The 27058-nt window shown below is 41.5% G+C and overlaps 1 protein-coding gene across 1 annotated transcript in view; it reads left to right on the forward strand.

The window, feature by feature from the left end:
• Positions 1 to 27058, forward strand: part of AK5 (adenylate kinase 5) — an 84432-nt gene that overhangs the window by 50522 nt on the left and 6852 nt on the right. Inside the window, exons 8-11 of the mRNA XM_081914664.1 lie at positions 1474 to 1550; positions 14456 to 14498; positions 15721 to 15765; positions 26762 to 26925. Coding sequence (XP_081770790.1) covers positions 1474 to 1550; positions 14456 to 14498; positions 15721 to 15765; positions 26762 to 26925 — 329 coding nt within the window. The remainder of the gene's footprint in view (positions 1 to 1473; positions 1551 to 14455; positions 14499 to 15720; positions 15766 to 26761; positions 26926 to 27058) is intronic.

The raw sequence follows: 27058 nt of genomic DNA on the forward strand, positions 1-27058 counted from the left end.
CCTCACATCTCCCGTACCTTGCATTCTTTACTCTTTAAAATATCAGCAAATTATCACCTTATTTCTTAATTCATACTTTTCCAATAATTTTTAATTAAAAATACTCTTTGTCAATTATTTAAACCTTTGACACCTTTAATAATACCTTAAATTTCTTCCTTTTCTTACTTTTAGCTTAATTTCAATTTCAAAAATCTAATCGCTGAAGCAAAAACTTCCAAGTCGTACAATTTAACATTTTAACATTCATACAACTTATAATGTTTTTGTAAATAATCCTTAAATTTAGTCCAGTCCTCTTTCGTCGCTTCTTCTCCCAAGTCGTGGGAGCGATCTGTTTTAGATAGTAAAGGGTGATGAGGGTGACAGATGACAGCAGACATTAGTGTCTGAATGGTGCTGCAAGATGTCTTAGAAGTGTTAGCCCTAGCAGGGGAGGTGGATCCATTTGGTCCCTTTTTCAGGCAGCGACATATCTTGGCCTCGCTGCAAAGCAGGTCCTTCCAGGAGCAAAATGTTGAGGAGCAGGGGTACTTTCCCTATTCTTCCCCCTTTCACATTTGAACTCGTCTGATAATAACAAGAGAAGCAACATTAAAGCATGGTAAGGAGTTGTTCAACTGAAGCATCTGTTCATGAAGACGTATCCTTGGTGACAAACGTTCTGCAGCTGAGAAAGCAGGAGAGTGCAGAACGAGGTTTATGAAGGAGTGTTAGAGCTCCAAGCAGGACATGCAGCAAAGCATGAGAGCTGGTTGGCTGGATAAAGGAGGCTAGAAGGTTCCACACAGCAGGAACAAGAAATAATGATTCTAATTTTCAGCACAAATCTTAGTGTTATCCTATCTGAAATGGTCTCCTTTTATGCCCTTTTAAGGAACTGATTATTTTGATAAATATGAAGCAGCTTGATTTAAAGAAAACCACATAGTCTGAGAAAGATGCCTAAGGACACCGAAAACATGTTCACTGTCTAAATTGACCAGAATCTCCCTCCTGACCCCCTGAAACTATGCATACTTTGACTTGTACAGTCTCTACTTCTGTAGAGTAAAGCTGAGAACACTAGCAGTTCCCCATGGCAATTAATGAGAATACTTTTTTTAAAAAAAAAGCCTTTCTGTGCTTCACTGCAATTGGAACTAAGTTTGAACAGTAGAAAAGTAAGAAAGAAAATTACCTTCAAAACTTTCATTTATGTTAAAATGTGAAGCACGTTAGTTATAAAATACGTTATACAACCCAATGCATGTTTACTTAGGATGGTGCAGTACTAAGCCCTGGGTTGATAGGGATTGCGGGTAGGGTGGTAAATATTTTGTTCATCACCAGTCTCCACTGACAGAGCAGAGCATCACTAGTATATGTGGAGTGGAGTGGGGGTGTAAATCATGACATACATACATACAACAGTACATACAGGGAAACCTATCAATCCTTTTTCAGAAGATCCCTTTCTCTTTCCTATTTTAGGTCCAGGTGAAGTTGACCTTAATCTCACTGTGGACCTTGGAGATATTGCTGATAATGAATTTGACTTTGAAGACCAGGTAATGGATTTTATCAGTTAAAAGCTTTCTCTCATTCATATCATCTTTTAGGTCACTTACTTTAGCTTCCGTTTTTCTCTTAGGTTGTGTTCACACCCCCATTTACTCTGCATCCAGTGTGCTCACACCACTGGTTTCCTAATAATAATAATAATAATAAATTTTTATTTATATCCCACCCTCCCCAGCCGAAGCCGGGCTCAGGGTGCAAAGTGCACACAGGACATTAACCACAATCCACCTCTGTTGTCCTTTAGTTTCTTACAAAATACAGCATTTTGATGCATTTTCTCCCAAACTAGCATCAATCCAAATCGAGAAGAAGAATGGGCCGGCTGTGTTTTAAGCAGGTAATGTGTACACAGCCTTAGCCTCCTTGTACACTAAAGGATAGACTTCTGTGATATAAAGGGTTAAATTATTCATGTGACTACTTAAATTATTTCATTGTTCAACATACTGTTACAGATTTTTTTAAAAAAATTGTGATCTTTCTTAAATATAGGGGTGAAGGCAGACATATTCTACAAATGATGGAAATAGTTGCGTAAACCCCTTTTAATGTTGTTTTATGTGTACAACATAATAGTTGCAGCATTCAAAGCACTTCCACCACATTTCAGAATGTATGTCATTCTTCATCACAAGCATATTGTTATTATTCTGAACAAACCCAATGCTTCTCAGTACTGTGTTCCTATGTTCTTTGTATTCTTTTCTTTTACAGACTCCCCTCAGTTCCAAACAAATTTCCCCTTTCATGTTGCGCAATTTGTTCTGGTTTCTGAGGGGAAATACTGTCACTTTTTATAGGCCAGTGAATTTTCAGAACACAAGGTTCACTTTCAATTCTTCCACACAGCAATTGCATTGAGGGTACAGTCCTATACACACGTACCTGGGAATGAGCTCCACTAAACTCAGTGGCACTTACTTCTGGGTAGACATGCCCAGGATTGCATTATTTCAGTCTATAGCATCATTCCTCTATTTCCCACATTCACCAGGAGGATGCTGTCGCTTATGTAGCCAACATTATATGATCCAAACACAAAAGGGAGGTATCAGTAGGCTTGGGGAGAAATTGTAGAAGAACAGGAAAAAATACTGGGGCTGTGCAAACCCCTTGAAAAACGGCCCCATTATTGCTTTTCTTTTTCTGCTGTTTTCCTGGAGTTTGCCAAGGTACTTTGTTAACAGAAGGGTGTGCAACTGTGTGTTTAGATGTATAAGGGATTTAGATGTGCAAGGGATCTACTTAAGAATGTTACACCATAAACAGTGATCTGTTTTTCAAACTGCCTTCAGCTATGTGAAAATACTGGTTATCCAAGGAACCCATGCCTTTCTAAGGAATTGCTGAATGCATTAGGTAAAAGAGTGAAAAGTAGGGTTGCAATATTCCCAAAAGTGAAAAACTGGTGATTGAGGTTTCTTTGGGGGGGGGGTGTGTGTCAGAGGTTGTTTTATTTTTTGTCAGAGTTGTCTAGCTTTTGGGGGACTTTTCTTTCATTTTTTAAAAAATAAAAAATAAAAATAGCCCAATTTGCCATACGTCTGAGTTTTCCCGAACATTTTGCTGATTCAGCCAAAATTCGCCCAGACGCCATTTTTCTGAGCGATTCCCAGACGTATGGCGGACCTAATGAAAAGTGGAGTAAGAATTTGTAACATATGGTTGGCTCCAGAGCTTTCATAAGTAGGACTCTGCTCATAGGACACTTGTGGAAGGCAGGAGGGTCTGTTTTTGCCTTTCCTCCTACAGCTCACTGTGACCCCAGAAAAGGCCCACACTGGAACAGAGTGGGAGGTGGCAAGTGTGAGTTCCTTTGGGAAGAAAATGAGGGCTTCAGGAAGAAGGGGAAACTGGTAGAAGTTGCAGCCTCTTCTCACTCTCCATCCAGCAGGATGTTCCACTGGATCTTTAGCCCTTCTGTTTGAGGAAGGAAGACCTTTGTTTTCAGAACGTCAAATCTGGATGCAACCTGATGAAATTATCTGGAAAAGAAAATGAGAACCAGAAGGCAGTGTAGAATTTTTCTAGTCGTCCGCCAGTGACTTCACATAAAATCAAAACATGTTGCTAAAGCTGCAGACAGTAACTTTAGTTTCAAACACTGGAAGTGATCGAGAACATGAAATTACTAGAGCTATGCTCAGTTACCAGCTTCACAGAAGAAAGAACTTTACTAAACAGGGCAAAACCTAGCTTTTGTGGTCAAAGTCTTTATTAGTATTCAGCTTTATACCCTGAGCCTTGCCTTACCTTCCATTAGAAAAAACTTCTACTCATCAGTGGCGAAGATGTAAATATATTTGGGGCACATCTCTTAGAAGCGGGTGTACAATTCTGAAGCTTACAAGTCTATCATTGTTTTATTTATTTATTTATTTATTCATTTTATGTGTTACATTTTTATACCACCTTTATCTTCCAAGGATCTCAAAGTGGTGCACACAGTTCTCCTTCCCATTTCATCCTCACAACCACCCTGTCAGGTGGGTAGGGCTAAGAGATGGTGGCTGGCCCAAGGACACTCAGTGAGCTTCATGGCTGAGTGGGGATTCGAACCCTGCTCTCCCAGTCCAACACTGACTTCATTATCCTTAGGGTATGAAGAGATTCTGTTTATTTTGCTGTGTGAAGCATATTTGAGGTATAGTGAATGATACAGGTCACTCTATGAGGTATATCTTTAGTATATGGACCCAGACTTGCTCTTTCACGAATCAGAGAACTTCATTCACTCTTAGCTGCTTTGTCCCCCATGTTTCCTTATATCAGGCATAGGGAAACTGCAGCCTTCCAGATGCTAGTGGAATCCCACGCCCATCATTCCTCACTATTGGCGATGTAGAGTCTGATAAAATCATAGCTGTCAACTTACAGATTTGAAAATAAGGGACCAGCAGCCTGGTAGCTTCGAGAACACTGTCCACCCAACTTTGTAACCAGAGGTTCAACTGAATACAATCTGAATCACATGCACCACAAGGCCTATGCAGCCTCAACTTAAGATGGCTCCCCGACCTGGCTTTGCACTGCAAAGTTTGCAGCAGCACGTGCAACAAAATGGCGTCCAGCATTCAAAACCCCCCTCAGCTTGCATTAACTAGCCACACACAAGGCATGCAAGCTCCACCCCCCAGTCGTTCTTAGACTTCTTACTGGGTGAGCAACACAGCCAAGCAACACAGTTGGAGCCTCCCTCCTCCCTGGCCGGCTGCTTCCTTTGAAATTTAAGGGACATCATTTAAGGGACATCCATCAATAAGGGACAGCAGCAGGACATGGCGCTGGAATAAGGGACTGTCCCTTCAAATAAGGGACACTTGACAGCTATGGATAAAATCTAAAGGATCACAGGCTCCCTATCCTTGGTTCATACGGTTTAAGAAGCAGCTGGGGAAGGGAGTGAGTTTTAGCAGAAAAGATCCAGAGGGAAAATTGTTAATAAAACAGTTCCCCTACTTAGCATGCGTCTCCTGAGGCAGTTTTCCTCAGCATATGCTTTCTGTAAAAGAAAAATTAAAAAATATCAGTGTCACATGTTATTTGGGCCACAACTATTGTGTTCTATTGAAGTTTTAAAATACATGGACAAATGTCTCCTTATCACAGTAATAATTCTTATAGCCATTTTTGTTAAGGGCTTTGACTGCACTATTTCAAAAGGGTGCCATGGTGAGAGCTCATGGTGGGTGTTGTTAAGGGGTTAGCAGTCAAACAATAATTGCAGTCCCCACTGGTGGTGTTAGTCCAAGAGAGACTTACTTTTCAAATAGAAATTGGCAGAGTAGGAAGTCATGAGGCTTTGACTAATTTTGTCAGTTACAAGATCTTATCTTTTACTAGATGAAATGAACCAGAGGCAGATAGTTTTCTTTGACTGTCGGCCCTGCACAGAGCAGCAAATTACGGTTGGCAGTAATGAGATCTCACTGTCTACATGGAGAAGCACAGGCATGAGCAATCAGAAGTATTTGCTGCAATTTTAAGAAGCGGATTAAACAATTCTTGAACTTAGCTAGAATAGCCAAGAGAGCAACCACTTTCGTTGTTTTAGATTCCTAATGCATGTATTTTGAGTATACATTTTTCTTGCATGCTTCCATACATGCAAATAGTTTGACTTGCATTTTGCCCATGCAAAGAGGAAGAACTCCCTCATCCAGAATGTTGGGTTTAGAGTGTGATGCCATGAAACATTGTCATACAATCCCTTCTACCCAGTGAAAGAGGGGTGTGATAATGACTGCAGGGGCAAGTCCTGCTTCGCCACTGCATGCCGCTCTCATGCTCCTTTGATGTACATGTGCCAGAAGGAATTATACTTGCATGCCAATGTATATGTGCAGAGCTCCTCCACATGTGGACAGACGGTGGCCCAATTTGGGCCCCTCTTTAAATAAAGGTGCTCTGCAAATCAGTATGTACGTATAACACCTGATGTAGCTTGAACACATGGACTTTGCAGGAGAATGACAGGTGGTAGGTTAGCATCACACTATTATAATTAGAAAACACCTATTTACAGCCTCTGTCTGAATGAAACCTACTTGCAGCCTTTATCTGAGCAATACTAAAACCCTTTCCCACACTAACAGCAAATAAAAGTGCCCTATCTTCAAAGTTTGCTGTCGCTGCCTGAGAATATTGTGACTATAACAGAAACTGAATGCTCCGCTGATTTTCTCATTACTCAGGGCCATCTTCAAACTGTGAATTGTCCCAAGCACTTTTCTGCTATGAATATCAAATAAGGAGAAGATGCGTATCTAGGTATCAGTGTGTCATATGTAGCTGAGAGTAGATAAAGCACCTGTCAGAGAGATCGGGCCAAGAGGGTTAGGTTTCCAAGCAACCATGTGCACCAAAGGAGCTGAAAGCTAGCAGATATTATCAGAACACTTTGACAGCCAACGGAAGCAAAAGGCATCCATATGTTAAGCACGTGATGCTTCTAAAATATCAGCAATAGCAAAGCAGCGATTCTTAAACTGTATGGTACAGTACTACTTCTAGTTACTAACAGGTTTAGCTCATTTTCTTATGTAATGGCCATCATCTTGCTCCTTTAGAGGTTTTGAAATTTAAAATGCATCCAGAAAATGTGCAGCTTTTGAAGCAGCCTCTTAAGGAAAAAGGTCAACACATTTTTGTTTGGCTTGCTAGGCAGACATTATTTGTTGTCACTTGTCAGTCATTTGGTGCTGTCAAAATGTGTGGTGTGAAGGGCAAGAATTTAGGAGCTGTTCTGGGTAGAAGATTGACATTACTGCACAGAGTAAGATAAGACATGAAGGAGGAGGAAAGGAAGAAGAAGAAGAGGAAGAAGAAGGAGGAGGAGGAAAGGAAGAAGAAGAGGAAGAGGAAGAAGAAACAACAAGAAATAGTACCCATGTACTTGCGATGTGTTATTTTTTCTTAAGGACTGAAGATGCTTCTCTTGGTTGCTGGACTTTAATGATCAGTAGCCAGCTGTTAAGTTAGAAGAATATTAGCCTTAAATTTTAAACATTCATAAAAATGTTTCAAGAGCCTTATCCAATTTCCTATCCGCTAGATGTTTTGCAATACAGTTCAAAGCGGTATATAATCAAGTGGTAATAATTTTTATGAAATAAGTAAATAAATAAGCCCCAGGCAACATGGCCAACACTCAGTTATGATGGGAATTGTAGTCTAAAACATCTAGCTAATACCTGATTGGGGTTGGCAGGCCTAAGTTGCTTTACTCAGCAAATGGAAACATTGACCAGGCAAACACATCAGAGACTACTTGGGCTGAAGATCTTTGCAAAGAAGGTAGTTCAGAAGATAATTCAGTTCCTGTTTCTGCCCTGGAGGTAACAAGATTGGCAAGCGGTGCATAAGATGTTTTGAAAGTTGAAATCCAAATATCTGAATACTTGGAATGACCCCTATGCTGACCTAGCATAGGAATAAGAAATTGGACACTTGCAGCCTGATCCTGATCCTGTGTTGGTGGAAACATGTCTCAGTGAGTTAAATGGGACTTACTGCTAGTTCTTAGTAATCCTACCTAGGATTGCATCCCTAGGACCAAACTAGATGTTGAATACAGCCACATAGCATTATTCCCATCAGTCCTCATACCTACAAACTAACTTGGCTAAACTGGCTTTAAAGGGCCTGGTGTCTGTGAAGAGTCAGCTGAAGGATTCCAGCTGAGCAGTCAGCTTGGTGCAACCATGCAGCCTAGATTGCATCCTTTTCCTAAAGCAGCAGTTCTCAAACTTTGTTTTTCCTCATACCATTTGAAAATTGCTGGAGGTCTTGGAAGAACTTTTTTTTAAAAAAAAATCAAAGCAGATACATTATCCATATTTCTATTTTAAAAAAAATATTCAGAGTTGGGAACATCATCCAGACTAGTGCTGCATTATGAAAACAGTGGGCCCTAGGTTAGGGTCTTGTCAGCCCGTTCAGTAATCTAACTGTGGTAGAAAAAGAAGAAGGAGAAGGAGAAGGAGGAGAAGAAGCAGCTTTGATCTCAGTGATCAGAAAAGAAATAAAGTACGCTGAGTGCAGGGCCATGTACAGATATTCTTGGGTGTTCTGCAAGCTTTTTGCAGACCTTTTTGCAGCTAAAAGGCGCTTAGCACATACAAGTACTTTCTTGTGTAAACGGGAGCACATTTCCTCCCAGAACATAGCGCATTAGTGTGCATTGAAGCCCATTCCAAGTTTCAAGAGAAGCTTGTGGAGCAGCATGGAGAATTCTTTCAGGAAGTTTCTCTGTGTACATGTACTTAATGGCGGTATCTTAGATTATAGCCATCATAAGCAACTTCTAACCCCTGCCATGTACTCTCTATATAGTATACAGTATAGCTCTCTAGTTTTCACAACCTCATTGTTTATTTTCACAACAGCCATTATCTAACCAGAATGCAGACCACATTTTGACTAGAAAATAAAAACCTCAGGGGACACTTATTAATGACAGCCAAGACAAAATACCTTTATAAATATATTATAAGGCACTTTAAAAAAACAAAAACAAAACAGACCCTGTCCTGGAATACTAAAATATGGTAAAAGATCTATTAAAGTGCATAAACAATCTGTTCATCTTAAGTTACCATGGGAACTGACAAGACAAAAAAGGAGAATTCTATATGCAAAGAACTATAGTTTGCCTTGGAGAAATTCTGCTTTTAATTTTACTTAGGCATCATAGTTTTGTGGGTTTCCTGCATTTGCATTTGCATTTTTGTTTTTGCTCTTATTATTATTATTTATTTCATTTCTATACTGCTTTATAATGCTCTTAGGGCATTATAAAATGGGGTGCTGTGGTGGAATATCTGCTGTTCAATAATGACATTTTCCATTTGAGAGGTGGTTAGCAAATAAAGCATCATGTGGAATGAGATCTGTGCTTGAAATTTAGAATGAGAGAGTACATACCAAATTAAGTTTTTTCTAGTGGTGTTTGAGGTGATATCTTTACAGCATTCTTAACATCACTTAGTGCCCTTCCTATATGGTTGTCTCCTGCACTTCATTGCTGCAGTAATGAATTGATGTTCTGATCCTGTGCATAGACACATAGATAGTTCCCACATCATCACCTCCCTCTGCAAGAGAGCTACTGACACATGGCATGAGGTGCACACACATGACCCAGGCAATCCAGCATGATAACATACAGAGTTACTGGTGTGATGTAGGCTCTGTACACATTACACATTTAAAGCACAGTTGAAGCACTTCCCCCCTTCAAATAATTCTGGGTACTGTAGTTTACCTCTCACAGAGTTATAATTTCTTGAAACTTAGCAAACCACAGTCCTCATAATTCTTTCGAGGGTGGAAATGTGCTTTAAAGGTATAGTATGTACGCAGCTATGAAGGAGCAACTTGAACTACCTTTATGTCATGGTTTCTGTGGCAAAGCTGTTACTCCATATGACTCAGTGTCTGAATTAGGTCTAAAACAGAGGTTAGGGATCTTGAAGAAGAATAGCAGGAATCAAACAGTGATAGGGCAGAGAGCCAGGGGAATAACAGAGAAAGGGTAACAGAGAATGAGAAGCAGTCAGTGGGCTATGCTGGTGTTGGTTGGTTGGTTGGTTGGTTGCTTGTTGATGTGCCCATTTCTACAGGATCTTCTGCTTTTGAAAAATCCTTTTGTTTTAATCCAAAGTTATCTGTAGAATTAGAGGTGGTTGTTAGGTATTTAACACATATTTTTTGTATCCTTCAAATGACACAATTACTGAGCTCAGAAGCATAATAAAATCTCTGCCTGATGCAGACCTCCAGCTATTTCTAGAACTACTAGCCACTAAATTCAAGCAGCTTTGCACTGTTTTGAAGTCAAATGCCCATGAACCTATGATCAGATTTGCTCTCATTGTAACAAAAACACATAGCAATGGGATACTAAATACAGATCTGTAAACAGCAGACTAAAAGTAATGGATGAGTTGAATGATAGAGAAAGGAAGCTATAAAACAGAGAGGTGATGACTGAGAAGGCTAGGTTCAGAGAGAAGCCATTCTGTATTTTATTCTTTTCCAACTTAATAATGGAGGGAAGCCTTGGCTGCCTGAAAAATAGATTGGCAAGGACTGACCTCATTGCCTGCTCTCATGAACCTTCATACCTAAATTTGAAAGGTGTATGCAAAAGTGAAAGTTAGAATAATGGACATTTATTTGCTAATGCTTAAAACCTCTGTTCAAAACAGATCCATACAAGTTTTCTGCAAACATTGCATTTGTTTTGTGAATTTAGTTATGAGGCACACAAATCACCACTATTGACCACTCGGGGTCCCTTCCAGTTCTACAATTCTGTAATTCTATGAAACCAGCTACAACGTCTGAGTGGTTGTATTTCATCTCACCGCAACATGTATGACTAGCTCTCAGTGTCTGGTTACGATAAAAGGCAACTCAAATTTCATGCGGCAGTTTAAAAAGGGCAGTACTATAAGGTATTTATCGTTTGTAAAAGAAAAGGGCTGGTTTATGGCCAAAATAAAAATATATTACTGAAGCTTATAATTTATTTTGTAATTAGCATGCCAAAAGTTCTTCTGCCATCCTCATCATCAACATAGCTGCAAAGACAGAATCATATCTATGCTGCTATTGAAATTGTACAGTTTACTATATACCTTTTTTTAAAACAAGGTCAGCTAAAGCTCTTTCTTCACACTTAATTTTTAATTTCTCTCCCTCTTTCTCTTTCCTTCCCTCAAGTGTAAGCCTGAGGACAAGGCCTGTGTCTTTTTACCTTATGTACCTTCTTTGTTTTTGTACGTGCTTTAGAATAATAGAAATAATAGAATTACTAGTAAATCAAGCCTAGCAGTAAGTGTAGACAGAACTATTCTTTCATGGACGCAGTGCTTCAGCTGTTGGAGGAGAAAGTGCTCTGACTTTATGCTATTTTCAATAGCATGTTATCTATTAGTCACATTAAGGAACAATCATCAAGTTTTTTTATAAGCAATTAGAAAGAGAGCTTGCATGAGAATGGTGAGAGCATGATACGCTAATTGCCCTTGCTTTTGTGGTTTATACAGAGTTATATTTCTTTCACAGCTTTCCTGTTCAAAATTAGAATCATTGGTAGTACCAGGTTTTTATGTCTACCTTCAAAAGAAAAACATCTACGGTCACAACATTAGGGGGAAACTATGGGCAATATTCAACTTAATCTTTGTACTAGAGGAACCCAATGCAATGAGGCCTGCTATCTCCTTGGGCTGCATGCCCCCTGTGTCCTCCCCAGTTCTGCTCCTGGCTGTCAAGAGAAACCCCCTACCCAAACAGCAAATGGGGAGGGGGTGGGATAGAGGGAAGCTTGCATTGACTGAGCACTTTGTTGAATACATCCCTATGCATTCCACTTCAAAGTGTCAGCTGGAGTTCTTGAAAAATACAAACACAACTGAACAGATACAATTATCATATTGAAAACTATACAAATTACCGTATTTTTCGCACCATAGGGCGCACCGGACCATAGGGCGCATCCATTTTTGGGGGGGGGAATAAAGGGGAAAAAATTATTTCCCCCCCCCCAGGCGCGGGGCTGGGGCGGGGGAAGCTCGAGCTCCCCCCGACCCCAGCCCGCAAACAGGCAGCTCTCTGCAAGCCGTGGGAGCACTCCCGCTGCTTGTGGAGAGGTCCGCGAAGCCTGGGCGCGCTGAGCTCAGCGCGCGCAGGCTTCGGCATGCTGGCAACTCCCCGCAAGGAGCCGGAGCGCTCCGGCTCCTTGCGGAGAGGTCCGCGAAGCCTGGGCGCGCTGAGCTCAGCGCGCGCAGGCTTCGGCATGCTGGCAACTCCCCGCAAGGAGCCGGAGCGCTCCGGCTCCTTGCGGAGAGGTCCGCGAAGCCTGGGCGCGCTGAGCTCAGCGCGCGCAGGCTTCGGCATGCTGGCAACTCCCCGCAAGGAGCCGGAGCGCTCCGGCTCCTTGCGGAGAGGTCCGCGAAGCCTGGGCGCGCTGAGCTCAGCGCGCGCAGGCTTCGGCATGCTGGCAACTCCCCGCAAGGAGCCGGAGCGCTCCGGCTCCTTGTGGAGAGGTCCGCGAAGCCTGGGCGCGCTGAGCTCAGCGCGCGCAGGCTTCGGCATGCTGGCAACTCCCCGCAAGGAGCCGGAGTGCTCCCGCTCCTTGCGAAGAGGTCCGCGAAGCCTGGAGAGCGTGAGGGGTCGGTGCGCACCGACCCCTCTCACTCTCCAGGCTTCAGCGAAAGCCTGCATTCGCACCATAGGACGCACACACATTTCCCCTTCATTTTTTGAGGGGAAAAAGTGCGTCCTATGGTGCGAAAAATACGGTAAGACTTGGAGAGCACCATAGTCACCCTTATTTTAATGTCAGCCTCTAGAAATTTTGCAGGCTGCATTGGTAGTGCCTGATTATTTTGGTCTGCAAGGAGAAAAGTCACTTAGAAGTCAGGTGTGTGTCTTGGATGAGATGATAATAATGATGTTAGCATATTTTATGCATGTGGTTCCGTATACAAGTAGCTGTTTTAGCAAAACAGCAGTGCATGAAGCAGTGCTTCAGTATTTCCACCTGCCCACAAACAAACACAGTTTTGGAATGGAGTTCTCTTAAAATGCTGAAGGCAGTACACTCAATCGTCTGTATTTTAGAATGGTTAGATTTTGTGGATTCAGTACCACTGTATCAGGAAGACTAGGTCAGAAACTACCATACCAGGGACCTAAGTTTCTTAGAGCAGACAGATTGTTTAGTATCAAATAGATGCAGCCTCAATAGATTCCTTGCTTTGCTAACACCTAGGGTCAGTAACGGTTGTGATGAAAAGTCAGAAAAACATTGCCTTAAATTAATGGCTTTCGCTCAGCTTCTCTCATGTAAATCAATTATAACTTAGGGAAACTAGACAAAAGGGGATAAATTCAACTTACGCCAATACTTAAATATTTTGAAATATTTGAGCCTGTGTGAAAATAGAGAGATAACCAGTTTCTGCTAAAAATCAGCTTTTGAAACACATCCTGGTATAGAAAAAAAAGGTCTAAAGTATTTAAGAATCTAGGTTCAAGCACTGCAGGTATAACATTTTAACCTTTTGTTCAGAAAAGTACATTAAAATTGTGATATTCTACATAGCTTTTTTACCACATATTCCTGTTGAGCTAACCATGCTCGATATGATTTAAAAACTATGCAAAAGTATTTGAAGACACTAGGTGGTATAAGACAAAGCAATATTCAGAGACAACCCTTTGGTATTAATGAACTTAGGTTAGTCACAACTAATCTAAGTCCATTATCTTCAGGGGCCTGCTCTGCACATAACCTAGCCACATGCCACCCTCTAACTTGTTTAATTACCTTTTCCTCCCAATTCTGTTTTATTTGAGAGGCGGGGAGTGACATATAGAGAACTCTGAGTTTTACAGTGCTTCACCTCAAGGTTTGTTTTTGACAGTATTCAGAAATGCTGCCAACAATTTTCCAGGGCCTGCTTTTATCTGGGACTGAACACCATCATCTGTGTACAGTACAGCAGAAACATTTTTTGTGACTGACTTGGGCACATGATTACAGGAGATGATAAAAATTCAACAGTGCTGTTGACATACAGATTGAACAGGATAGGTGCTTGTGCAACCTTGATGAAACCCTTTTGAGGATGACAGAGAAGCTATAAGATACCTCTCTGACGTACTTTATACCTTCAGCCAGATATTATTATATTAAAAAATAATTATAAGATGAGTATTTTACCTAACAACAGCAGAGTCCTATCTCAGCTTTCATAGTTCGTATATAGAATTTATTTTTAACCGTTCAGTTTAAATCAGTTTCTTTGATTCAAGAAACCTGTGGGCAGTCCTTTGTGGTTTTCCCAGATTAATTGCTTCCACACAGAAATTGTCAAGAGAAGAACATCACAAGATAGCCTGGCCCTTAGTTCTTAGAGGGCCAGAGGGGAAGGTCAGTCCGTGAACTCCAGTTGATAATGTTCAAATTGGTTGATACATTTTAAAAGAATAGGGCTGCTTTCAGCTTCATAATACGGGCGTTGCTGCTCCATGCAGCATGGTTGACCTAGAAACATACTTTTTTGCACTTTTTTGTGGGATGCTAATCATTATGCACACTGACTGCCTCCGTGCTACTCAACTGTACTGTAATAGACATGCTGGAATTTCTGACACGACACACATTGCAGTCATGCTCTGCAGCAATAAATAAGTATACTCAGCAGACGTTCATTTGAAGGTGCTTTCTCAAAAAGCAAATATAGGACAGTGGAGTGGGATTAGCATTGTGGCCAATATGTTAAAAGGGTCTTTACTACTGATAAGAATAGATAATAGATGCTGGTGCATGAAGATGTAGCCCATAAATAACATTTTCCAATATGTTAATTGACAGGCATTTGACCAGTTATGCCTTTCTGGACCTGAGAATATGGGAGGTGAGTTTTACCAGCTATCCTCTAGACTACTCTAATAAATGTTGACAGAATGTTCCCTGCGTCTGTAAGCCACAATTCATGAGAAATTTAGGCTACATTGGAAGATTGCACACTGCAGCTTCCACACTTCAGCATAATTATATTGTATTGTGGAATTTGGATGACTGTGGTTTTTGGGGTTTTTTTAAAGATACTGTATATGTTTTAATGCATTGTTGATGTATTATCAGACAATGTCACCCTGAGTTCCCTCAGGAGGAAGGGCAGTATATAAATATAATAAAAAAATTGAGAAAATATAATATGAGCACATGCATAGCAACCTGTAGAGCACACTGTTACATCAGAATTCTCCACCATTAATACCAAGAGGTCTGTAAAGGTCAGAGTTGTGGGTGTCAGGATATGCACCTGTTGATGCCCAGTGGGACTTCCTAATTTGGCTTAAGAAATTAAGGGTAAGATCTTGGTTCCATTCGAGCCTTTGAGGCTGGTAATGTTATAGTAAGTCCCTCTTCATGTATGCATAGGGTTAAGGTTTCTTCTGAACAGCTGTGGTTGTGCCTTTGCTTGGGTAAATAATGAGCTGCTGTTCAAGAAAAGAAGAGGCTGTTGTGTATAGATCTCTTTCGATATACTTGTCTGGAATGCAGCTAGTGACCAGTGAAGTCTGGATGTCAGACTGAACTTAAACCAAAAGTACCCCCCAAACACACACATACACAAATGTGACGAAATGAATATGAACTCTGGCAAATGTAAACAAAGCTTTTTTTAAAGGGAGGCACACACTATGAACTATTCTTAACTCAAGAACACTTTATTCATGGATGGTCATTTTTCATTTTAATATTTTGTGCACACACAAAAGAGCTGTGAGTGTTCTCATGCATTAAATATGTATTTTATCACAGCTACAGTAACAGCTATAAAACTATGACTGTGAACTGTTCCTTCAATAAAAGAAATTTCTAGTTAGAAATTCAAGCTTGGTGTTTTTTGTTTTGTTTTGTTTTTAAAAAAATTTTAATCTGCATTTGTATATTCACTTGCCTGTGAATAGTTCCCATTCAATTAAATGTTTCTGAGTAAGCATAAACTTATTATAAAGTGTGATAGATAAGCATAAACATATTGTTAAGTGTGTTATAATTGTACACAGTTTTATACGTAGCGACACTTATTGCTAGAAGTCTTTTCAATTCTTTTCTACTTAATTTAGGTTTTACGGAAGACCTGAAGAAATCAAAAATAATTTTTGTAATAGGTAAGTAGGAACTTCATACCCCACTCTCCCATAGGCAGCTAGCATTTCTGTATACAAATGCCCACCACCACATCAAAAATTCTTCTGGCAGCTACCACGAAATTATAGGTCTACAGCTAGTTTAGATAACTAGGTGTTTCCAAATGCTGGCCTGTTTAGTGGTGGCAGCCCTCACCCGCTCCTGTCTGGGGGCAATACTTACATCATACGGTAGATGGATGAAACAAACTGCATCTGTTGGGGAATCGTATACATAATTTCTGAAAGGGGATCTAAGGCACATGGTTGAAACTTGTGTCATAACAATTTCCAGTGCTTTTTCTAGAAAAAGAGGTGCTGGAACTCACCACGAACTCCTCCATTGTTCTCTTATAATGGCAATGGCACCTGCCTGAGAGGTGCCGGAACTGAGTTCTGGCTGGAAAAAAATCCCTGGAAATTTTCATTGTACTACATTTGTGGGATGGGAGATGATGGGTGGCTTGAGGATGAAGCATGAGAAGGAACAGGGAGCTTGTGCGGGGGTATTCTGGAAGTTGTATATAATTACCCCCCCAAAAAAAAAAACTTTCCATAACTGATTAAAAAAATGAACACAATAGTATTGCTTTCTAAAGCCAAAAGATAATTGTTTACTCTGAATTTATTGCTAAGGTGGCTGATACTTTCAGAAGTGATTGCTAGTAATGATAATGGAAATTGTCATGGCTTGCACCACCTTAAATAGTCCGATTTAGGATTGCCCCCCCCCATATAAGACAACCAGATTAGCTCTTTTACAGTGCAGGAAGAGGGTATCTTGAACCAACCAACCATCTCTCTGAACTGTTTACACTGTGGGCAGCTTGAATATTCTAGGTTAAATTTACAGGAGAATTGTGATCATGTTGTGTCATTCCATAAATAGAGCATAGCTATTTATTTATTTCATAAAATTTATACAATGCTTGATTGTAAAAAACAACAACCCTCAAAGTGGTTATGAAGAAAGAGTTGTTAGTAGGTATTTCGATCAGTTCCCCCCTCCCCCCAACCAAGGCTGGCTATACAATATGTTGCTTTTCAACATTCCACATTTTTAAAAAGACAGAATCCAGATGGATTGTCCGTGAATCATAAAAGTCAATATAACTTCATAACTTTTTCCGAGTTGTTATACAAGAGCGAGATACTCCACATGGTAGTTGTTTTATAGCTAATAGCAATAGTAATAATAATTTATTATTTGTACCCCGCCCATCTGGCTGGGTTTCCCCAGCCACTCCGGGCGGCTTCTAACAAAGATTAAAAATACATTAAAATGTCACACATTAAAAACTTCCCTGAACAGGGCTGCCTTCAGATGTCTTCTAAATGTCAGGTAGCTGTTTATCTCTTTGGCATCTGAGGAGAGGGCATTCCACAGGGTGGGAGCCACTACCCAGAAGGCCCTCTGCCTGGTTCCCTGTAGCTTAGCTTCTCGCAGTAAGGGAACTGCCAGAAGGCCCTCGGCGCTGGACCTCAGTGTCCAGGCAGAATGATGGGGGTGGAGACGCTCCTTCAGGTATACTGGGTCAAGGCCATTTAGGGCTTTAAAGGTCAGCACCAACACTTTGAATTGTGCTTGGAAACGAACTGGGAGCCAATGTAGGTCTTTCAGGACTGGTGTTATGTGGTCTCGGCGGCCATGAATAGGCAATGAACTTAGAACCAAACCCCAAAGTTTTGTTTTGCTATAAAGAATAGTCACTATATTAGTATATTAGATCCAGAGAATGAGGTCCAGTTCACACATACATATGTATCTCCTGATTATTCAACATCAGATTGTTACCTGATGTTGGAGATTGATATCATAACTATTTCCGTGGTGTTTGTTCTACTTGCACACATTTGGTAACTGTCACTGGATGCTTCAGTCATCATAACAGGCCTGCGACTCTGGTTGCTGTTAGAGAAAATGTCAAGATGGGCTTGCTTTGGTTGGAGAAGGCATGATTCAGAACCTAACCTGCTTCTTTCTCAAAAGGCACCATGTGGCATTCATGCTAAAACTCTCAACTATTCTTATTTTTTTGCTCCTCACACAATTCCACGATGCATCAGGCATACAAAGTCCTGAAAAGATGGGGAAGTTGCTATGGCAATTGCCAACACATCGTAAAGGGGGTGGGAATATGCATCCTCTTCTTTGGAAAACACCTGAAATGCTGTACTATGCAGTAGAAGAACAGTCCCGGCTTTTTGTGTCTCAGAATGGAATGGGGGAAATGTTTCACTGGAACCATGTTTGCATTAGTTGGACGAAAATAAACACACATCTTTAGCAAGTGACTCCAGAAATTTCACCAGTGAAATGTGATTCTGTCCCCTCCCCCTGCAAACTATGTTGCATTTCTGCTTTAACTGAACCAGACTCATTTCCTTCTGAGTGGACGTGCACTGTTATTCTGTGAGCAATTCTGGCATGCATCTTGTGTGACTGACCATTGCTATTAATATCCAGATATTTTAAATGGTTGTCTAGAGGAATCCGAACTCCACCCCGCCACCACAAAGCTGGCATGGCTTTGGAGTAGCGGGGCTTCGACCACATCTGCAGCAGCCCAGCTGTGCTCAGGGAGTGCAAGGTGGGGGAACAGGCAGGTCACTACACCAGCCCAGAGTTGGTGCAGTGATCAGCCCCAATGCCATCACAACTCATGATGGCAGCAGATCTAGCCAGCAGCGGAGCATATGCCCATGCTGCCGAGGGCGGGCATGCTCCTGAGGGGGGCAGGGCATGGAGGGTGTCCTCCCAGGCGTGGTATAGCCACTCGGGTGCATGGAGCAGTGCACACGCCCTACAGCCAGGAGCGGAGTGAGCCAGCAATGGCAAATATTTGGCACGCCACCTCCCCGCAACTCCCAAGTCTCCCTTGAGCTGTCAAAACAAAGGGTAAAGGGGGGATGCCGCCGGCAGCTCCCTGCCTTTCCCCAGCGGCTCTAGGTAGGCTTGGGAGTCATGGCCAGGTGGCGTGACAAATATCAGCCCCCCTCAGCGAAGACACCTGGGGTGGTGCGCCCCCACCGCCCACCTTCCTCCGCCCCTGGGGCTAGCTAGATCCCAGGCGGTCTTGGCCTTGTCCCCACCCAAGGCTGGAAGAGAGACACCTCTGCTCAACTGACCACACTGTTGCCCAGTGCAAATAGGGTTTGGATTGTTTTGTAAAATATTAAATTGCAACAGTAGCTATTTTGGCGCATGGGCCATTTGAAGCTTCCAGAACTCTTTGCTATGGTGACAGGTCCTGGGAATGCTGATGGCATGTGTTGCCATAGCAACTCACCAACTTGTTTCTGTCAACCACATTTTCAGAATGTTCTAGAATTAGCTGAGAATTAAAGTTCTTTTTTTTTGCCTCACTAGTCAATCCTTGCTGGTCAATTCTGGCCGTTTCTCTTTGTTCCTGGTCTTGTGCATAGTTTCACATATCATAATGCACTGGCAAAATTGTAGAGCCAGTGCAGTATACTGGTTAGACAGAGTATTAGGTTGGGATCCCTGCACAGCTTCTTGGGGCAGTCACAGTTGAACTTCCCTTATTATTTATTTAGAAATGTTAACGTCTCCCTCTTCCACTGTTAAGCCTTTGATGCAGCTTACTGTATCGAAAGAACAATATCAAGATAAAAATCCCAATGAAACTCAAGTAGAATAGTACAGAAAAAGAAAGGAGAAAAGATATTTCATCAAATGTTTAGGCAAATAAAGCAGTTATAAATTGGCAAAGCTGGTGCTGTGCAGACAGGATGCTACCACAAAAAATCCCTGTCACCCATTCCTCCCCACCGTGGGCCCAAGCAGTAAAGGAAGTGGCTGTTGGAGCAAGATATCAGAAGCTAGTCTCAACAAATAGCTAGGTTTGTACAAGAGAAGGTTGTCCTTCATAAACTCTGATCTGAAACCATTTAGAGCTTTATAGGGCAAAACCAGCATTTTCAGTGGTTTCCAGAAAAAAACCTAGAAGGCAATGATTTTTTTTAAATGCCCATTTAAGTTTAAGATAAAACAGTTGAGCAAATGATTTCATAATGAGATGCTACTTTAGGAAGAAGTTTTAAAACTAAACTGATAAATATTCTTTTCCCCTTCCGGATGTGAAGGGAGAGATGGGCTAATTAAAAGATTTGGCAGTAATTAACTGAAAATGCAGTCTAGGAGCCAAATAAATTAGGCAGCTGTCCTGCTATGGCAGTCTAAGAACCCAGTGTAAAACTTGAAGCTGGAAGCGCAAATATAAGAGAGCCAATTATAACAGGCACATGTGTTTACGCACACAAATCCAAATGTTCAAAGCTTGAGTGTTTTTTCCCTACCGTTTTTTTGTTAAAACCCGCACCAGAAAAGAGGAGTCGATTTCCCTCCCACTTATGCCTCTTTCCCCAATCATCCAAGAATGCCTGAGCATCACAAACTGTAAGCCAAAACAGAACAAACACCTAAATTGGCATCCAAGCATGGTGGCTGTTGAGCTGCTATCCCAATCCCAATCTCAGTGTGTATGTAGGTGCAACTTCATTCCCAGAAATGCAGTGCGGATAGACCACACCTGTGCTTGGATATGTGCGCTGTTAATCTTGTGTCCCGGGAGGGGAAAGAAATTGCCTTCACAGTTTAAAAAGTATCCTATTTTAGGAGTTGGGCTCAGAAAATACCTGCATGCAAAAGGGCACACATTCCCAGAAGCCAGTCCTCACTCTGCAGTCCTTTAAACTGCTGAGGTGCAATTCCCCCTCCCAATGTCTCAGAGAACATTAATCTCAGGATGGGGAAGAATTGACCTGTGGGAATGTGTGCCCCCTCTGGTAGCTGCGTATTGTTCTGTGTAAATATTTACAGTGTAGTGCAAAGGCAAGAAGCAGCAGATCCTGTCAGTTTTGAAGGCCAGGGCTCTCTCCCCCCCCCCCCCCACTTTTATAAGCAAGATTTCCCTACGTGGTTCAGGAGTCCTTCGTATCTAGGGATTTATTGTTGTTTAGTCGTGTCCGACTCTTCGTGACTCCATGGACCAGAGCACGCCAGGCACTCCTATCTTCCACTGCCTCCCGCAGTTTGGTCAGACTCATGTTTGTAGCTTCGAGAATGCTGTCTAACCATCTTGTCCTCTGTCGTCCCCGTCTCCTTGTGCCCTCCATCTTTCCCAACATCAGGGTCTTTTCCAGGGAGTCTTCTCTTCTCATGAGGTGGCCAAAGTATTGGAGCCTCAGCTTCACGATCTGTCCTTCCAGTGAGCACTCAGGGCTGATTTCCTTAAGAATGGATAGGTTTGATCTTCTTGCAGTCCATGGGACTCTGAAGAGTCTCCTCCAGCACCATAATTCAAAAGCATATCTAGGGATTACCCATGTTTTATGTGCTAGTTGCATATACACACACAGCATTCGCTTTACAAATATCAGTGGGACCATCTATTACTAAAATTATTCCAATATAATTAGAAAGTTATTGAAACCAAAAGAGCAGATCTTAATATAGGAGCTGTAAAGGACAGAAAATATGTCGTTTTCGCAGAATGCTAATAATTCACGCGAGTCATGAAGGGATCTGGGGTTCTTTGAAAGCTTTTTCTGGATGATCAAAAGTTATCTGTGCTTTCTTTCTTTCTCTTTCTGAAAGCATTTCCAGCGAGAAATTAATTGAGATGCTGTTGAACCAAAGGGAAGATTAGTGAAAGAAACTTTTAAAGCAGCCCACAAAGTCATCGGAAATACTTTTTCTTTAAAACCTGGACTGGGCTATCTGTCAAGACAAGCTTGCTCTTTGTTTGAGAGAACAGGCTGTTTTGAGATGGGTTTGTTCGGAAAATATTTCTTTCCTTCTGCTGCTGCTTTCCTATCTCTTAATGATCAGGAGCCTGAATCAAGGAGTCAATAGTGATTCACTCTCAGCTGTTCCGCTTGGCAACCATCCCATTATGGACCAGCCACACAAACTCAGCACCTTGCAAAGGAGGATATGCATAACTCTTGTCATTTTATGCATTGCGGCTTTGCCTGCTCCCAACACAGAACCCCATAGTAAATCATTATAACAGCGTGCATAGCCTCCTAACAGAAGATTTCTAGAGAGTGTTGGGTGATGTTTTAGTAGTGTCAGTACAATCCAAACATCTGCTCTTGGACATTTATTTATTTGATTCTTGGAAAAATTGCATTCCCAATTATAACTCCATAATTGGATTTATGTGCTGGATGCTCAGTATATTTAAGAAAGAAAATCTATTATCTTAGTTACGAAGTGCAAGGATTAAACAGTTGTACTGCAATGAGAGCTTGTTAATACTGCACATGGGTTCACTGACTGCCTGTTGCTTCCTTTCTGGTACCTAAAGCACAAGGGCATATTATTAGCAAAATCAATTTTGATTGCTGCGTTCTGTGTAGATGCTTTTATTGTGATTTTCCCTTTCTTGTGTGAAAGGGGCCTCAGATTTCTAGCACAGATGGGTAATGAATAAATAGAACATCATTTACCATAGTTAACTGAGCTACCGGAAACCTATCCCTGTTTGCAATGCAGAGTAGGTTTTCCTGGGTGCATATTTTCATGTTTGCCTTATTGATCACATGCATATGTTGGATGGTCTTGGGTCTAAAGCAGAGGATTGGGATTTAGCCTTCAGGGTTTTCTTCACTCACTGCTTCTCCACACCAGGTCACAGCCATCCACGAGGATATAACAGAATAGCACCACTTAATCACTCCTTTAATAAAAGTATCACTAGGATGTTGATATAAGCAGGTATGTTTCTAATGGTTTACTGTATCAGAAATCAGAGACAAGGTTCAATCTAGACTACCTATATGCCGCAGAAGGGAAGATAAGCAGAGGCTACAGAGTTTATGATAGGTGGACAAAACCTCTCCTCCACTTTGCTTTGGAGAACAGCCACAGCACGAATAACAATATTTGCAAACCCTGAAACACCTTTTATGTCTGTGGACTGGCTTTTGCTGCGTGGGTGGGAAGCTGCAATAGAAGAGTGGGAAGATTCAATAACTAATTCATTAATGTCACTTGAGCCTAAAAGACCCCCCAGGGTTTCTTACAACAACCAAAACACAATTCAGTAAAAATATCAATATAATACTATTAAAAAAGAGAGTTTATAGAGCAATCTTAATTCTGTGCCTGGGGAACAGCAACTGTTGTATCCAAAGTCCTGCCAACCAGGGGAAGAAGGTGGAATTTATTTGTTGCACCAGTTTCAGGCTTGGACAGCTGAGGGGTGTGAATCAGGTCCCTTACCTGAGAATGGAGCAGCATAAAGGATCTAGAAGATCATTGGCTGGCCCGTCTCTGCTTCTGCCAGTGGGAAGACCCCTGGGTAGAAGTCAGTTCTGCATTGCAGCAGAGCCTCCCCACCCCCCCGGTAGCTGTCAGAGAGGTACCCGCCTTTCCTTCTCCCCCACCCAGCCATCAACATCAGAGGGTTAGGATGGCTCCCCTAATAACCAGTTTAAGTCTCCTTTATGGATATAATTTTCCCCCCACAGCAAAGAGGCTCAAATTAAGCATTAACTCATCAAAACCTACAACATTCAATACCGTACAAAACACATCAAACAAATTCAAATAGGACAAAATAATCAGTACAGCAAGCATCAGATAAATTCAGTTACTATAATGAAATTATAAATAATATAACAAGAACAGAGCTTAATCAAAATTAACAGGCAATAGTCTAATCCATACTATTGGTTGTAGCCTTGCTGTACTCCAAGAGACTGCAAGGAGCCTTATTTAAATAAAGTTCAGGTGTTCTGGCTGCTAGTTTTGCTCTTACAAGGCAACATGACTGAGCCTCAGCTACTTAGCTTGTATATGAAGCAAGATAGTAAGGCATTAATTGTTGGTGTCTTTTATTTCCCTAGTGGCCCATTGTAATCTTACTGCCATTTATCACAAATGGCCCTCACCAAATGAGATGCTCTGACTGGGCCCAGAGCTAGGATCCACTCATAGTCTACCTTGTGAAAAAAATGTGTCAAGCCATCCTCAAAAGTTATCGCATGCATCACAGGAGGACAGCTTCCTTAATGCCCTTGCTCTGCATGTCAAAGCTTCAGTCAGCATCATGACAGCTTCTCAGCCAGCCGAGTCAATTCTTCTCCCTTTTCTTTGCAATTGTTTCTTTGCAATTATTTCCTTGCAAAATAATAATAATATAGGAGAGAGCATGAAATGTATCAAAAACCAATACATGTTTCTACTTCATCTTAAATGTTAATCCATTGTCTATTTGATCTCAGTGTATCATTTCTCATCCTTCTTACTTCTATGCTCTCCTTTGTTGTTGAAGGAACTAAATCCAAGGGTGCGTTGCAAAACGTATACCACAACAGCATAGTATTCTATTGATATTCCAGATTCAGGTGAATGTCGCGACGAGTTTATTGGTTGGTGACCATTATTCACACACTGCCTTAGGAAGGAAATGCCAAATCTGCAACAGATTTCCAGCTGAGTTAAATCTTCAGAGCAGATGTATGCTATTTATTATTTATGCTTTAGTAGCAGCTGGAGACTCTGTTGTGCCAGGCTTATTACAAGAAGTTATTTTCCGAAGAGCTAAGGTGCAGACAACAGCTAGTCCCCAATTCAGTATGCAGGACTATGCTCACACAGCAGCATACCTGACAGGGACATCATACAAGGCCACCAGCAACCCGTTGCTTTTGCATAATCTTTATTTAGGGTCTGCATTCCTGAAACTTGCAAAGAAATCAGGAGTGGTATCCGAATAATGTGTCCCATCAGTGCAAGGATTTACACTTGCACAACTTTTGCCCTGTCTTGCTCCACCCCTCCTGTGTATTTTCTAGGGGTTCCCCATCTCAACTGGCCTTAGAGTCTAAACCTATGCACGCTTACTTTTTCTGGGTTCAACTTTCTAGTGGGTACATGTAGCATTGCAGGCTTGATTTTTCTCTAAGTAGGATGACAGCTCGAGTCCAAACAGGAAAAACAACAACAACCCATAAGAGGGATCCTAGGGAAAGACAAGAGTCCCCGTGTCTACAGACTCCTTACCCTTAAAGTGGAGGGAAGCAGAAGATGCTGGCAAAACTGAGTAGTTATAAGGAATGCATCAGTCCTGTCATGTGAGAACAGCATTCATCTCAGTCCTGCTGACCTTATTTTTAGTCAATTCATCCATCTTTGACCTCAAGCAATTCCAAGCAAGAGGGGGTGAAAAGCTTTTAATAGAACATAGAACCAGTTTCAAATCCTCTTTTATTTATATTCTTGAAGAGGAGGCGAAGGTATTCCATAACTGAAAAGATGCATATGCTTTGCAGAAACAAGAAAGAAATGAGAAGGAAAGGTCAATTCCACAGCACTGACGGAGCTTTTGAGCTTTTTTAAATCACGTTGTGGATAAGTATTTTGGGCTCTTTTCTAAGGTACAGGTTATTATTACTGTAAAGGAACTGGCAGAGGGAACAAAAAACATAAAATAATTCTGTCTATTAGATCTTGTTTCTTGATTATCAGGTTCCTCGTTTTCCAGAAGAGAAGAGGCAAGTTTTCACATCTAGTCTTTGTAACAAGACATGCAGTAGTAGCAATTAGCTGTCTCCTCTCTGCTGGTCTCCCTTTCTCATCTGGGCACTTGCAATTACTGGTTTTCTTATTACAATGCATCTGTCCAAGAGAGTAACGGGCACCAGCAGCCACCCTATATAACCACCACATAGAGTCACAGTGACCATCATTTCTCAGCAAGTGACTAGTATTTATAGAAGTGTGTATGTGATTTATCACAAGTAAATGTATAAAAGACAGTAATCTCTCCTCTGCTGGAACATTGTAAAACTGACATATGCAATAATTTTGCTCATGGTGATTACTGAGTAGATGTGTTTCTCCAGAGACGAGAATTGAGGTACCATAGAGAGTTACATAAATCTGGCAGGGCGTTGTTTCCGCAGCTTGAATGAGCCCATGGTGACTGCCTGCCTCTGGGCCACTAGTCTCTTCTTCTGTCACCCAATGGGTGGGAGGTGGGAGCTGTCATAAGAATCATAGTCATTTTATTTATGTTCCACATTTTCTACAAACACATTGTGCTCACAAGAGATGCACAATAAACGGACAATTTAAAAACAATAGCTAAAGTAAATACAAATTATGACGCAGTGTAAAGTTTGACAATTAGCTGTTTAAACACATCAAAAGTCGGTTAACAACATCCAATACTAAGAACACAAATGTTAAACCCACATTGTGGAATCCATTCAACAGGTCATATGAAGAGAGCTAACGAAAGATGCACAACTCACATCATTCTAGTTGTAAAAAAGATGTTAAAACTAACAAAACTGAGCTGTCCTTAGCAGCAACCTCCTGCCAAGCCAAACACCCTTTTTTAAAGCCCTATTTGTGTCTAGATGTGCACTCACACACATTCTCACTGGGTTGACAGTCAGTAATGCATGTCGTGTTTTTTCCTTGTTGTCCCTGCTCTGAGTAGTGTATCAGGCTGTTTACTGGGACTCACCTGCAGCAGCAATACTTGACGCAGCTGACGAAAACAGTGATAGCGGCAGATTAGTATCAAAACTAAGGCAGCTTTGCAGATAGGTTTTAGAAGGTTACTATTATTTGGCATCTGTCAACAGCCTGGGTGTGTTAAGGGTGAGATAGGGGAAGAAAGGGAAGAAAAACCTGTCTCATTGTCATCAAGTTTACAAAAGTGCTTGCTTGTCAGCTAGTCTTATTTCTTACAGTCAGGCAAATGGCTGTTTACAAGCCTGCTCTAGGGACCTGTACTTAGATATTGTTTGGGGCACTGGTATAGTTTTAATTTTTTAAAAAAAGGTTGATGGGCTTCAGTGGGTCAGCAATTCAGGAGAGCTTTATTCCACCACTCCAAACACCATTTTGCAGCATCTTGTTGTTTGCTGATCTGTCTCATGATGAATTGGGTTGATGTGTCTCAAACTTAAGAACTTGTGCTTGCTCACAAAGGAGGCCCAGGCTCTGGTAAAGGAACCCAGTGCGAGAAATTAGCACAGAAGTATGGATTTTTGCATCTGTCGACGGATGGTCTCATCCAGCGTGAAATGTCATCATTATCAGAAAGGAGCAGGATCATCAGAGATAACCTGGAAAGCGGCAAACTTGTACCAGGGGTAAGCTGTGATCCGGAGACGTGATGTGTCTGACAGAGAATCTGACAGACACAAAACCCAAAGAAGGAAAGAACATTTAGTGCAGTTATGACTGCCAGCTGTTTGAAAGGATGTCAGGAATGGATTGTGCAGT

The sequence above is a fragment of the Podarcis melisellensis genome (genome assembly GCF_964234715.1).
Source record: "Podarcis melisellensis genome assembly, chromosome: 6".
Classification (NCBI taxonomy): Eukaryota; Metazoa; Chordata; class Lepidosauria; order Squamata; family Lacertidae; genus Podarcis; species Podarcis melisellensis.